Here is a 13,383-nt window from a genome sequence, read left to right as displayed (position 1 = left end):
ACCATATTTCGCCCAATGCCCATACCTATGTATTTCTAAGAGGAAGAACGACAATGTATGCTCCTGCTTGTGTTGAATTGGGTTGTGACCATTCCAACAAGAATTGGGTCAGTATCGTGGGCTTTCAGCTCTTATATAGAAAATGGGCCTGGTCGACGAGAAAAAAGGAGATTAGCACCACTTTGCGTTTAAATGGAGAAAGAGATTGAATATGTCTCAAGCGTATTACACGGGTATGCTTTTCCATCCTTATAGTTAAGTTATACCTTAACAGGTACCAAGCCTTTGTTCCTACTGGAATTCTATGTTGACACCTTTTGTCGAGCTGGTGGAAGGTCGGTCATCTATCTTTAACTCACTTCTCTCCCACTCATGTCGATCGCCATATTTTACAGGTTCGTCAACTCTAAACCAAAATTTCAACGTTTTTGCCTAAAATTTGGATTTACTCTTAAACCCCTTCCTTATGGTCAATAACTCATGTCCAACCCAACCCAACTTTATTTGATTGATTATTGATTATATCTAGAAAGAGTTACTTGTCTAAGATGAATTATCCGCCATGATTTTAAAATTAAAAAAATAAACCTTAATAGATTATGATGACTTAATTAACATCATTGATTAAAGTGTATAAAAGTACCTTTTTTCTCCAAATAAAGAAGATTAGGCACGAGTTCATCGTCACTTTGATTTTTTTTCTTTGTGTATAGCTACAGGTGGGAAAGCGTACAACTCTGTTCTCATGTTATGAAAATTGACATTTTTTTTTTAATTTTACAATTTTGGTAAGGTTGAGCTTTCAAAGATGGTAGCTTGAATTTGAATTGAACAACCAAACGATCGCACATTAAAGTAATTTAAAATAGGAAAGCAAGGACATTTGGGTCAGTTCAAGTGGAACAGGCAGTTACTCTAGTTTGATTCTATGTCTTCATCTCCACAACTACTGTCTGTTGTTGGAGTCTTTATATGAGTTGTGATAAACTTTCTCATTGATATCACTCCCTGTAAACTCAAGATTGTCAAAGAGAAACTTAGAGATTTAGAGAGAGAAGAAGAAGAAGATGAGTGAATCAATAGCGGAGGCTTCGCCATTGTCACAACAACCACCACAGGCCCTTCTAGAGAGACTCAAGGATTACGGCCAAGAAGATGCATTTGCACTCTGGGATGAGCTTTCCCTTGAGGAACGTCTCCTCCTTGTTAAGGACATCGAGAGTCTAGATCTTTCTAGGATTGACCGAATCATACAGTGCTCGCTTCAATCTCATAGCCTACCGACGTCGGTGATTGAGCCGGTGCCGGAGGGTAGCGTTTCGTCGGTGGAGGAGCGGCGACCCGAGGATAAAGCAAGATGGTGGAAGATGGGGTTGAAAGCAATCTCAGAGGGGAAATTTGCTGTTTTGTTATTATCAGGTGGGCAGGGAACTAGGCTTGGAAGTTCTGATCCAAAGGGTTGCTTCAACATTGGCCTTCCTTCTGGAAAATCTCTGTTTCAGCTTCAAGCTGAGAGGATTCTGTGTGTCCAGAGATTAGCTGCACAATCCAAAAACGACACCGCTTCCTCAACTGGTAATTCAGTGATGATACATTGGTATATTATGACAAGTCCATTCACTGATGAGTCCACACGCAAGTTTTTCGAGTATCATAAGTATTTTGGGCTTGAAGTAGAACAAGTTACCTTCTTTCAACAAGGCACCATTCCTTGTATTTCAAAAGATGGTAGGTTTATAATGGAGACTCCGTACAAAATAGCTAAGGCCCCAGATGGGAATGGAGGAGTGTATTCAGCTCTTAAGTCGTCTAACTTGTTGGAAGACATGTCCATGAAAGGAGTCAAGTACTTGGATTGCTATGGTGTTGATAATGCACTGGTTCGTGTAGCTGACCCAACTTTCTTGGGCTATTTCATTGAGAAAGGTGTGGCTGCCGCTACAAAAGTTGTACGTAAGGCGTACCCACAAGAGAAAGTCGGTGTCTTTGCACGTAGAGGCAAGGGGGGGCCTCTAACTGTGGTTGAATACAGTGAGTTGGATTCTAATTTAGCTTCAGCTATCAACCAAGAAACAGGACGCCTACGTTACTGTTGGAGCAACGTTTGTTTGCACATGTTTACTGTGGATTTCCTCCACCAAGTGGCGAATGGCCTTGAGAAGGACAACATTTACCATCTGGCTGAGAAGAAAGTACCTTCGATTCATGGTCACACCACTGGCTATAAACTTGAGCAGTTCATATTTGATGCATTCCCATATGCGCCCTCTACTGCCCTTTATGAGGTACTGCGTGACGAAGAATTTGCGCCTGTGAAAAACGCAAATGGCTCGGCGTTTGACACTCCAGACAGTGCTAGGCTTCTTGTTCTGCGGCTTCACTCTCGTTGGGTGGTCACTGCTGGTGGGTTCTTGACGCATTCCGTGCCTTTATATGCGACCGGTGTGGAGGTTTCACCGCTGTGTTCGTATGCAGGGGAGAACCTTGAAGCCATATGCCGTGGTAGAACCTTTCATGCCCCATGTGAAATAACTTTCTAAATAGATAATTTCATACAATCTCTATCTATGTCAGCTCTATTTTAAAGCAAGTTAGGGTGAGTTAAGTTCGTCTATCTCATGTTCGGAGATGAGATAATTATATGTGATTTACTGGTATGGGAATATTAGTCTTGGGATATTTTGGGCATGATTCAATTCTAATAATATGTGATGTGCAATTTGATACCTTCGTAATTAATAATGAGCCATATTTTGTTGTTAAGTGATAAATAATAATTTTTTTTAATGTCTTCGTCTCCAGTTTAATTCTTTAAGACTCAGCAAACATGACAAGTAATTTTGCTAAATGGTGCTTTTAATGATCCTAGCTTTTCTGGGCTCTATTTTCTTCTCCAGGAAGATTTTGTAGGAACTTTATGAAGACTCATTACACATTTTGGATGTAGGTTGATGATCTAGTTTGGGGCCATTAGTAGCTCAAAAGCTTAGATGATTAATTGCATTGTTTAGTTATGATTTGGACCACTATTGGTACTAGCTATAATATGCAATATTAACTCTGTTTTTTCCATGTATGTGCTAGTAAAGTGTACTTTTCGTGTATCATTGCGTGTGCTACGCAAGGTATACAATCATCATACATGTCTGCATAAATTTGTGTTTTTTTTTATACATCGTTCCTCTAGATGGCGTCTTTGAATTTTTATGCTTTGGGTTTTCTCGTCCTATAATTTTGATACGTTGTTACGGAATTTGGTGATTTAGAGAAAGCACAAAATTTCAATTTCACGTAATTACTGGTGTGTTTAGGTTATATATCAAGCATTTTATTGAAAATGTCAAGCAAAAAACTACTCTACTGAAAATAGTTGCCAAACAATGGTGACATGTTACATCATTGTGCAGTCAGTTAGGCTCAAAGAAAAACATGCCACGATAGATGTTTGTTATCATATGGCCTAGCATGTCCAAACTGAATCTTTCTTTGGGATCAGATCCAGATTGAGACTTCTCCTGCTTGTGTCCATCTCACCATTATCAGTCATCTATCGTGTAGAGATTAAGTGTCTCTTTCTGATTGTGATTAGTGATTACTCTAGGTGGGTTATATACTAAAATAGACTTAAGTACGTAGTTGATTTTTGCTATGGAGATATGATAATGACTAAGTGAATGTGACTAGGTAACAGATCAATTTTCATCTCTCTTTTGCATAATAAATAAGGTTAGGACTAGGAGATAACCACTATTTTATCTCACTAACTTTCCAAAACTATCCACTTGTCAAACAGTAAATAAGTATAAAAATGAATGTTGGTAGTACTCTCCCTCAAAATGGTAGCGACCTGTTTGAAATTCATTACGAGTTATCAACGAGGCAGGTGAAGTGTTACACTTAGAAACAGTGCTAAGAACATTGACACTAAGACAAGTCGGAAAGGTAAACTGTTATACAAGTAGCTGGAATCCATATTATATTAGGTTGAGGACTTGGGGGCCCTAGCCTTATGTATGGATCATGAATGAAAGTAAATTCAAAGATAGTTGGTCTAGCAAATGTACCAAGTACAGGTAGAAGTTATTGGGGTTTTGACCCTGGCAGTAGACATTGAGGTTGTGGTTGCTCTCATAATTTTGACAACCCTGGAGTTCCCCAAACAGGGGAATGAAATAGACAGAGCCATTAGTTCACACTAGATGTTGTGGTTGTAGTTGGTTGATCTCATTATTATGACAACCCAGCATTAACCCAAACAGGACATTGTGGAGTGAGTGAGAGAAATAGAGGGGAGGAAATGGAGAAATAAAGTACGAGACCCATGTATAGTGTGATCACTATTCACTGTTATTGATATTTAGGTTCTTTTCTTATGAAGGTATTTGTTTTTTCTTTAGCTATTAAGTATCCAGAAAAGTGAGTAGTCCTTTTCTTTTGAGGGGGAGGGATTGACCAACCCTTTTTGATCCATCTACATAGCCTATATTTAACTTATATCAGTTAAGTAACATACTTTATTGCTCATAGATCAAGTCTGCATAAGAAAAAGAAAGCCATGATAGTGAAAAAGTCCAAAGAGCTTCTTCAAAGCACTATGCCAAGTATTATTCATTAATTATTATTGTGTCTCAAAAACTAATACACAGGAAACCAACCTTTTACTCCAAAAAAATACAAGGGAAAAAAAATAGGACTTAATTCTGTAAGCCAAAGTTTTATGGAAAAAATTAGAGATAAACAAGTGGACCTTGCAAAAAGGGATGATGGGTGTGTTGTCTTGCATGTTATTTCACTTAGACCATGGTTTAAAAATAGACAAGACAATGATGATAGCAATAATCAGAAGCAATATAATGGAGATTATCATGCATTTTCTTGACCTCTTTTGCAAGCTCTTGGCCGTTTGTAGAGCATCTGTACCCGACCTTACATGGTCTACTGCGTTTGTGACCTGTGTACAACACGTTAACACTAGCACAACTCAATATACCATTCAAATGCTAATCATTGTTAAATCCAAAATTCAAAAAGAAAAAAAAAGTTTTCTAAATTTGATAATGCATATAAGTTAGCCCACACGTAACTAAAGTAGAAAATTTCAATAAAGACAAAACAAAAGTATATGGATGAATCTTCATAAAAAAAACGTAATGGCAAAACTGATACACTCTGTGCATGACTGCATTTTCAGTCTTATCTTGAAATACTTGGGCTAGTCTCAGTGTTATGGGCCTACAATGCTTTGGTCTTAAAACCAACAAAACAAGCCCACCCAAGACTGACAATACCAGCCCAATCTATAAATTTTTAGAACTATATAAGAGTGCTGCGACACTATTTATCCTCATATATGTGTAATTAAGATGTGAATTTTTCTCTGCAAATTATGGGAACATGTAAAACTTGAGCACCGGCTTGTCGCTTGGGTTGTAAGGAAAGTTTGGACTGAGCCTAATATCATCACTATTTGAGCAAGAATAACAAGGAAAGTTTTCATTTGTAAAAAGACAGTTTATTTGTGTAGGTTTTATCAATATACACATTCCTCAACTTAACCCGAATTTTCACCTTAATTGAGTGAACTTAGCATGAATCAATTTACAAACTTTAAAGTTTGAAGCTAATAAAACCAACTCTGATAGAATTAAAAGAATACTAGGGAAAACTTGAACTGTTCTCACTCTCTGGCCCAAAACAGTGAAAACTTAAGTACCAACAAACACTAGTACAAGTACACACATGGTACTAAGTTTCATTTTTTTAAAGCTTTTAGGTAAGCTTCTCTACCGAGTCAACATTTGAGAATATTATTTTCTTCTAACTATTGACGTGTATAATCATGGGCAAACAACATTACATTGTGTGCTTAACCCAAATCTTAATGCGCACACACATGGCTGGAACCCAAAACACTTATCCTTCACTTCTTGACTTTTGAGGATAACTGTGACATATTGTTAGAAGTCATTACTGTATCTAGAATGCTCTAGAATTTTAGAATGTTCTAGAATATACTAGGAAGAACGTAGAACATTCTAGAAAGTTCTGAAAGAAACTTAAAATTCATTAGCAACTCTAGAATGTTCTAGAAAGTACTAGGAGAAATCTAGAACATTATAGAAAGTTCTAGAAGAGTCTTAGAACTAATTAGACAATGTATAGATAGTTATAGAATTATTTAGAAAATAGTAGAGAATAGTTAATTACTTAGAAAGTTAGAAAATTCTAGAAAGTTTTAGATGACTCCTTGGTTGCCTAAAAAGGAAGTGAGAAAATAGTCCAAGTGTGTGAGATTACAAGAGTGTCTAAGAGAATCCTTTTGCTCAAAGTGTTCTAAGCTTGTATTACTCTTCAATAATAATAAAAGTGTTGTAATTTTTCTACTCTACAAGTGGTATCAGAGCTAGGTTTGTTAAGTTCGTGGAGCTTCTTGTTATCGTGCACAATAAGTTTGTGAAGCTTACAAGTTCGGTTAATCTTGTTTGGTAATTTGTTTGCCAAATCACAATGGGTGACGCTCAAGTAATTGGCGGGGTGAAGAAGCTCAACAACTAGAATTACAACACTTGGTCAACATTGATGGAGTCATACCTCCAAGGCCAAGATTTGTGGGAAGTCGTCGGTGGCACTGAAGTAAACCCACCTGAAGATGCTGGAGCTTTGAAGAAATGGAAGATCAAAGCTGGAAAGACAATGTTTGCAATTAAGACTACGATTGAAGAGGAAATGCTAAAACACATCAGGCATGCTGAATCACCAAAGGAGGCCTGGGACACTTTCGTCGCATTCTTCTCAAAGAGGAATGATGCAAGGCTACAACTGCCGGAGAATGAGCTCTTGTCAGTCTCACAACAAGAGATGACAATCAACTAGTATTTTAACAAGATAAAATCTCTTCTTCGTGAGATCTCGGATTTAGAGCCTAGTTCTAAAATTCCAAAAGTAAGAATGAAAAGAATAATTATTCATGGGTTAAGGCCTGAATATAGAAGTTTTGTTGTCGCAATACAAGGTTGGCCAACCCAACCTTCTTTTGTCGAGTTTGAGAATTCGCTAGCTGATCAAGAATCTTTGGCTAAGCAAATTTCAGGAGTTTCACTAAAGAGTGAAGAAGATCAAGCACTCTTTAGCAACAATAGACAAGGGCGACCGGGGCAACATAATAACATCAGAAGTAATGAAAAGTCACGTAAACAACAAAAACAAAGCTCTCAATTAGGGGGAGCTCAAAAGAATCTTGATAAGAGTAGTTGGATGAGTAAACAAAAGAACTTCCGATGCTATAATTGTGGAAGAAAGGGGCACATTGCAAAGCTTTGTTATTCAAAGAATCCCGTCGAAGGCAATGCAGCTACCTCCAAAAAGACAATTAATATTGAAGAAGAATGGGATTTCAAAGCATCTTTTGCAGTAGTAGAGTCCGAGAAGAAGGATGCAAGCTCTGAAGAATTGGCATTGACAACAGTTGTCCTAGAACAAATTAATTACAAGAGCGATTGGATTATTGATTCCAAATGCTCAAATCATATGGCTAGAGATAAAGAGAAGCTACGAGATGTGAAAGAATACAAAGGAGAAGGTGTAGTGGTAACTGCAAATAATTCAAGGCTGCAAATCACTCACATCGGTAAGGCAGATGTAATACCTCACTCTAGCTCTAATCAAGTTCAATTACAAAATATTTATCATGTGCCTGGAATGAAGAAAAATCTACTATCAGTAGCACAATTGAAATCATCAGGAAATTATGTTGTATTTGGTCCTAATGATGTCAAGATTTATCGAAATCTTAAGATTTTTGGGAAACCATTGATAGAAAGGCGACAATTAGAATCTATCTACGTTATGACTACTGAGACTACTTACGTAGATAAGGTTCAAAAAAATGAGACATCAGACTTATGGCACGCTAGACTAGGGCATGTTGGTTACCACAGATTAAAGGCGATGATGGAGAAAATGGTGCTCAAAGATCTTCCACAACTTAATGTCAAAAGTGACACTGTTTGTACCAGATGTCAATATGGGAAGGCGCACCAGTTGCCATACAAGGAGTCAAATTTCAAGTTTGCAGCCCCCTTGGAGCTAGTTAACTCTGATGTATTTGGACAAGTCAAGCAATCTTCAATTAGTGGAATGCGTTACATGGTGACGTTCATTGATGACTTCTCCAGGTATGTATGGGTTTACTTCATGAAAGAAAAATCTTAGACTCTAGACAAGTTTAAGGAATTTAAAGAACAAGTAGAAGGAGAAGTAGGAAGAAAAATTTGATGCCTGCGCACTGATAATGGGGGAGAATATACATCTGATGAGTTCCTCAATACTTACAAAAGTATAAGATACGTCATCAGTTGACGTGTCCGCATACACCACAACAAAAAGTAGCAGAAAGAAAGAATTGACACCTTGCTGAGACTTGTCGAAGTATGTTACATGCAAAGAATGTGCCAGACAGATTATGGGCTAAATGAATGAGAACAGCAACCCATATCATTAACAGGCTTCCTCAATCCAAGCTTGGCTTTGTATCGCCCTTTGAGAAACTGTGGAAAATAAAACCCACAGTTAGTCATTTTCGTGTCTTTGGCTGTGTATGCTATGTCTTCATACCAGATCACTTGCGTAGCAAATTTGATAAAAAGGCTATCAGGTGCATTTTTATGGGATATGATAGTCAAAGAAAATGGTGGAAATGTTGCGATCCTACTAGTGGTCGATGCTATGTATCAAGGAATGTTGTGTTTGATGAAGCATCTTCATAGTGGTCTCCTCAAATGGTCATGCTACCTGATTCAGAAGAAATTGAAGACAAACTTCTTTTGAAAGAAGAAGAGCAAGTAGGAGGAGCAAGCCCTGATGACAAAGAACGGTTAGAGGAGTTAGGTTCCAGTGAGGAGTCAGGGCACATGGCAATTCAGAATCCTTTGAAAACAGGAGAACATCAAAACACACCAAATGAAGATGAATCACCACAAGATGGGAGTTCGCAAAACAATCTAAGGAGGTCAACCCGACGACCAAAGCCAAATCCTAATTACGCAAATGTAGCATTGGCAAAGGAGGAAGCAAAAGAACTATTATCATATGAAGAAATAATAATAATAAAAAGCACTGTTAACAAGAAAAAGCTTGAAGAGATTCGGTAATGAGGGGGAGTGTTAGAAATCATTACCGTATCTAAAATGCTTTAGAATAATAGAATGTTTTAGGAAGAACGTAGAGCATTCTAGAAAGTTCTGGAAGAAACTTAAAAGTCATTAGCAACTCTAGAATACTTTTAGGAAATTCTAGAATGTTATAGAAAGTACTAGGAGAAATATAAAACATTATAGAAAGTTCTAGAAGAGTCTTAAAACTAATTAGACAATGTATAAATAGTTCTAGAATTATTTAGAAAATAGTAGAGAATAGTTAATTACTTAGAAAATTAGAAAATTCTAGGAAGTTTTAGATGACTCCTTGGTTGCCTATAAATATAAGTGTAATGTGTGCCTAAAAAGGAAGCGAGAAAATAGTCCAAGTGTGTGAGATTACAAGAGTGTCTAAGAGAATCCTTTTGTTCAAAGTGTTCTAAGCTTGTATTATTATAAATAATAATAAAAGTGTTGTAATTTTTCCACTCTACAGATATTTCCAAATACACAAGGCACAACACCACCAATAAACCAAACTTCACAAAAGAAAGGGTAAAAATGTAACCAAGTAATCACACTTGACACTTCTAAGTTCTAATAGAGGTAAATAACAAGCCTAGTTTGCCAACTAAATCCCATGTAACTAAGTTACTACTAAATATGGTCAAGGGACAAAGGAACCACTCAAGCACCCTTGCCACTCTTCCATGGTCGGAGGACTCCTACGACTGTAATAGCTATTATTAGTAAGAGAATGATAATGGAAATGCACATCTATCTTCATAGTTTCTTTGCATTTTGAAGTGCACTGTTCCCCTCTGGAGATGATCAATTGTATTTGTAACCTGGGTAAAATCCCCATCAACACACATTCACGCAGCACACACAAACACAAATGCTAATTACACATATGCCAGTATGAAAATAAGTATGAGCAAACCTGATTCTCGATGTCATCAATATCCGCTCCTTGAGCTTCAACTAGGACTGCCATGTCAATGTAGACCTGAAGAATGGAGAGAAATCAAGTTGTGACAGGTTACTTTCAACAGTTCTTCTAACCTTTTATGTCAAGGTGAGCAAGTTGTACCTGGTGCAAATCAAGAAGCTTTTTCTCTATTTCTTTCACTGTGTCATGCCTCTCCTGAATTTCTTCTAAAGTGTTTAACACCTAGAAGAATCACATTGGTGAGTCAGAGAAAGTTTCTTTAGAAGAACTGATGATTTAATGAATATAAGAGAACCTGTCCTCGTCCTGATTCTTGAATTGCCTTCTGAAATATTTGCTCGCTATTTCCAGTTTCTATGAGGTTGTCAATTGTCTAATACAGAAATTAAAACTGTTACTACAATAACATCCAAACTTAACTTCAAATTCTCACTAGGATTTAGGCTCACCTCTTCATCTGGTCTGGTACCGGTAACTGAACAATCATAGTTACATAAAAACAAAGTGTGATTAGTACATGATCAACCATGACAGACTGCAACTATTTTATAGGTTCATTAGTTCAAGTCATAAGTATCTACAATTTCAGAGGTTGTAATTTATAGATTGAGATATTCAAACCTGTCATAACCCTTCTCTCCACAACCTCGCGATATTCATCTTGGATTCTTTGTCTGAGGGTCTGAAAAATAGTTCACTAATAAGAAGAAAGTGGAAACCAAGTCATCACAGCATAAGTATAGATATACCTGAAACTCAGTCATTATATCCCTGAACTTTTTTGTCAAAGCACTGCCATCCAAAAATTATTATGCATTAGCTTAAGTTGTCCTAAAACATAATAGTTTAAAGATAAAATGTTCAAACTTTTAAAAATTTCACTGTTTCTGAACCTTGTCATGTTCATCCTCGCTCTGTCAACACCTGTTCCTTTCTCACATCCAGGCTTCTGCCTGTTAGCTAAGTTCTGGAGGAACAATAGAGCATCATTCAAAACATAAAAATAAGCTAATTATTTTTGCACCAAACCAGGGATAAGTGATTTACATCTCTGTTTAATGACTCTAGTTTTCCCTTGACATTGCGTGCAATCTTTAACACTTCATCAATATCTTTCTCCATACGCTTCTTAATTGCTGAAAAATGGTAGTCATTGAGTTGCTAAGGAAACAAAATAGCAACCAAAACTCAATTGACAACATGCTTAGAAACAGAGAAAAATTTATAGATTTCTGAATAATAGAAATAGAGTTGTTAGGTAATTGACATGCTCTAAAAAACAGAATGTCTTGCATATGAACTAAATGCATGTCCAACTAAGTTCAAGTTGATTTAATGCAACTTGTCTGAAGCAACAATGTACTGTGATTTCATTTTATGCCTACTTTTAAACCTATAATTAATTACCTTTCATAGCAGATGCTTTAGTCACAGATTTTGACTCCTCATTAGCATCCTGTAGAAAACTCTCATTAAAATTCCAAATTACTGCCTCACGCAGTCACATGCAAACAAGAATTTAGAAAACATGGAGACCCTCTTTGGTTTAATCTAAAGTTTAAACTGATGTCAACTACCTAAAACAAGAATTTTTGATACAACATAAGTTCAAAAGCTGAGAAACAACTTTCTGCTAGGGCAATGTAATAATCTGGTTTTCTTTCTGAATCTTCGAGGGGATAAAGAAAGAAATAAAGAAGAAAGTGTAGTTTCTTTGTATGAAATTGGAGGCCTGCCTATAATTAGATCAATAAGTTACTGTGACCATAAACAGTATGGACAAGTCCTATGTTGACTGCTAAATTTTAGTTAATTCTATAGGAAATAGCTATATACCGTAAGATGCTTTATCAAATTCCAAGATAATTGGAAAGTGGAAATCACCACTCGTAAAGACACAACCATACACTTTAATAGAGGGATCAAATCAATAAGATCATCCCTCAACTAAACATATTTTGGAAACATGTCAATCTTAACTAAACAGCCTTGAATAAAAATTTAATTACCTTAAGCTTCTTAAGCAGCTCAGTGAGCTTGTCAACTTGTTTCTCAATCTCTTGTATCTACAATCACAAGAACATAACTTAAGGATCTGCTTGTGTACCAAAAAGAAAAGGAAATTTATCAGAAAGCTCAATGTTACACAGACAAAAACTGCCAAGAAGACCATAATGTATTAATTTTAGCTCTTTAGCAGAACCCTTTCCCACAATTTACATAAATTTTTTGTTCAATCACGAGAAAATAAGCTGAACAACCCATTATGAATAGGAGCAAGAGAGACCTGCTTATTGAAAGTCTCCATTCCAATATCAGCATTGTTCCGTTGAACTTGCCTCCCCATTTCTATATCATTTTCTCCAGAAGGCTGGCCTTTGACATCAGAGATGAATGAATCCTAAAGCAGAGCAAAATTACAAAAAAAAAAATCTGTTTAAAACATTAGCGGAAAAATTACAGTCAAACTTTTAATCGATAAAGGCCAGTAGAAAGTAAAAACCAACAGTTATGCAGCTCAGTATCAAAACTACATTGTTTTCAGGTGAACTAATTAGAATTCATTGATTGTAACATTTTTACATACAAAAGACGAGCTTCAAACTTGCAAAGCAGAATCACAGTCATGTTTAGCTGCCGATTTTCTTTCTTTTTTTACAAAAATATATGGTTCAGTTTTAAATGTTTTGTGGGACTTGTGAATATCCATGATACTATTCTTCTCAGAGTGTCAGTTATATCATCTTTGGTTTTCATGTCAGATACACCAACTCTGAAACTTACGGGAACCATCATAAGAACTTTAAATCCATCTGATGTCTCGAGTCATTGAATTAAAATTTTAACCTCAAATCAGAAGTGCATATTCCAGTAAAGGCACAATTTTCACAGACGAATCATCAAAACTCATAATCACAGTCTGGATAGAAAACCCCAGTTATCAAAGAGTAAAAAGCATTAAAACCCAAGTTCATATATCATATAGAAGATAATTGAGTTCTGCCAACAAACTGAATTTTGTACATGTTGAGCACTATTCAATTCACCATGATAAAATACAAGTAAAGGAGATTGAATTGAAACCAAAATTACCGTAAGGAGATCGTTCATGTTGTAGTATGATGAGAACAAAGAAACCCAGAACGAGAGTAAAATATTAGAACGGTTTGTATGTGTAATTATGTATGTTAATTTTGATTTAGTAATAAATGACGTTGTTAGTTGGCCGGCGATATGGGGCTAAGCCAAAACGACAGAAAGACAGCCCAAGCACTCGTACAATGGGCGTTAGGCACG

At 36.4% G+C, this 13,383-nt stretch overlaps 2 protein-coding genes across 5 annotated transcripts; one reads left to right on the top strand and one right to left on the bottom strand.

The window, feature by feature from the left end:
- The first annotated feature begins 215 nt into the window (after positions 1 to 215).
- LOC133817594 (UDP-N-acetylglucosamine diphosphorylase 2-like) lies at positions 216 to 2,787 on the top strand. 4 transcript variants are annotated; one of them, XM_062250162.1, is made up of 2 exons: positions 216 to 395; positions 1,022 to 2,787. In XM_062250162.1, the coding sequence occupies exon 2, from the start codon at positions 1,068 to 1,070 to the stop codon at positions 2,538 to 2,540; it is 1,473 nt and encodes a 490-aa protein (XP_062106146.1). In that variant the 5' UTR covers positions 216 to 395; positions 1,022 to 1,067; the 3' UTR covers positions 2,541 to 2,787. The 4 variants fall into 4 exon arrangements, with proteins under 4 accessions (XP_062106146.1, XP_062106143.1, XP_062106145.1 ...); XM_062250159.1 differs by having other exon boundaries at positions 794 to 2,787; XM_062250161.1 differs by having other exon boundaries at positions 720 to 2,787.
- Positions 2,788 to 4,580: 1,793 nt separating this feature from the next.
- On the bottom strand, positions 4,581 to 13,383 carry LOC133817596 (syntaxin-132-like). Its single transcript, XM_062250163.1, has 13 exons — positions 13,180 to 13,383; positions 12,374 to 12,487; positions 12,096 to 12,152; positions 11,494 to 11,542; positions 11,134 to 11,222; positions 10,980 to 11,053; positions 10,836 to 10,878; positions 10,708 to 10,768; positions 10,536 to 10,561; positions 10,382 to 10,459; positions 10,228 to 10,308; positions 10,078 to 10,143; positions 4,581 to 4,951 (listed from the first exon to the last, which is right to left on the bottom strand). The coding sequence occupies exons 1-13, from the start codon at positions 13,195 to 13,197 to the stop codon at positions 4,790 to 4,792; spliced, it is 918 nt and encodes a 305-aa protein (XP_062106147.1). The 5' UTR covers positions 13,198 to 13,383; the 3' UTR covers positions 4,581 to 4,789.

This window comes from Humulus lupulus, chromosome 2 (assembly GCF_963169125.1).
Source record: "Humulus lupulus chromosome 2, drHumLupu1.1, whole genome shotgun sequence".
Taxonomy (NCBI): domain Eukaryota; kingdom Viridiplantae; phylum Streptophyta; class Magnoliopsida; order Rosales; family Cannabaceae; genus Humulus; species Humulus lupulus.
This window is presented reverse-complemented; position numbering and strand designations above follow the sequence as displayed.

Bases quoted from the DNA above. Each gene is read 5' to 3' on its own strand.
- LOC133817594 (XM_062250162.1), top strand. From the start codon at position 1,068: ATGAGTGAATCAATAGCGGAGGCTTCGCCATTGTCACAACAACCACCA.
- LOC133817596 (XM_062250163.1), bottom strand. The intron at 10,879-10,979 runs GTTCAGAAACAG...TTTGGATGGCAG, and splicing joins GCGAGGATGAACATGACAAG to TGCTTTGACAAAAAAGTTCA. The intron at 10,460-10,535 runs GTGAGCCTAAAT...TTTCTGTATTAG, and splicing joins GTACCAGACCAGATGAAGAG to ACAATTGACAACCTCATAGA.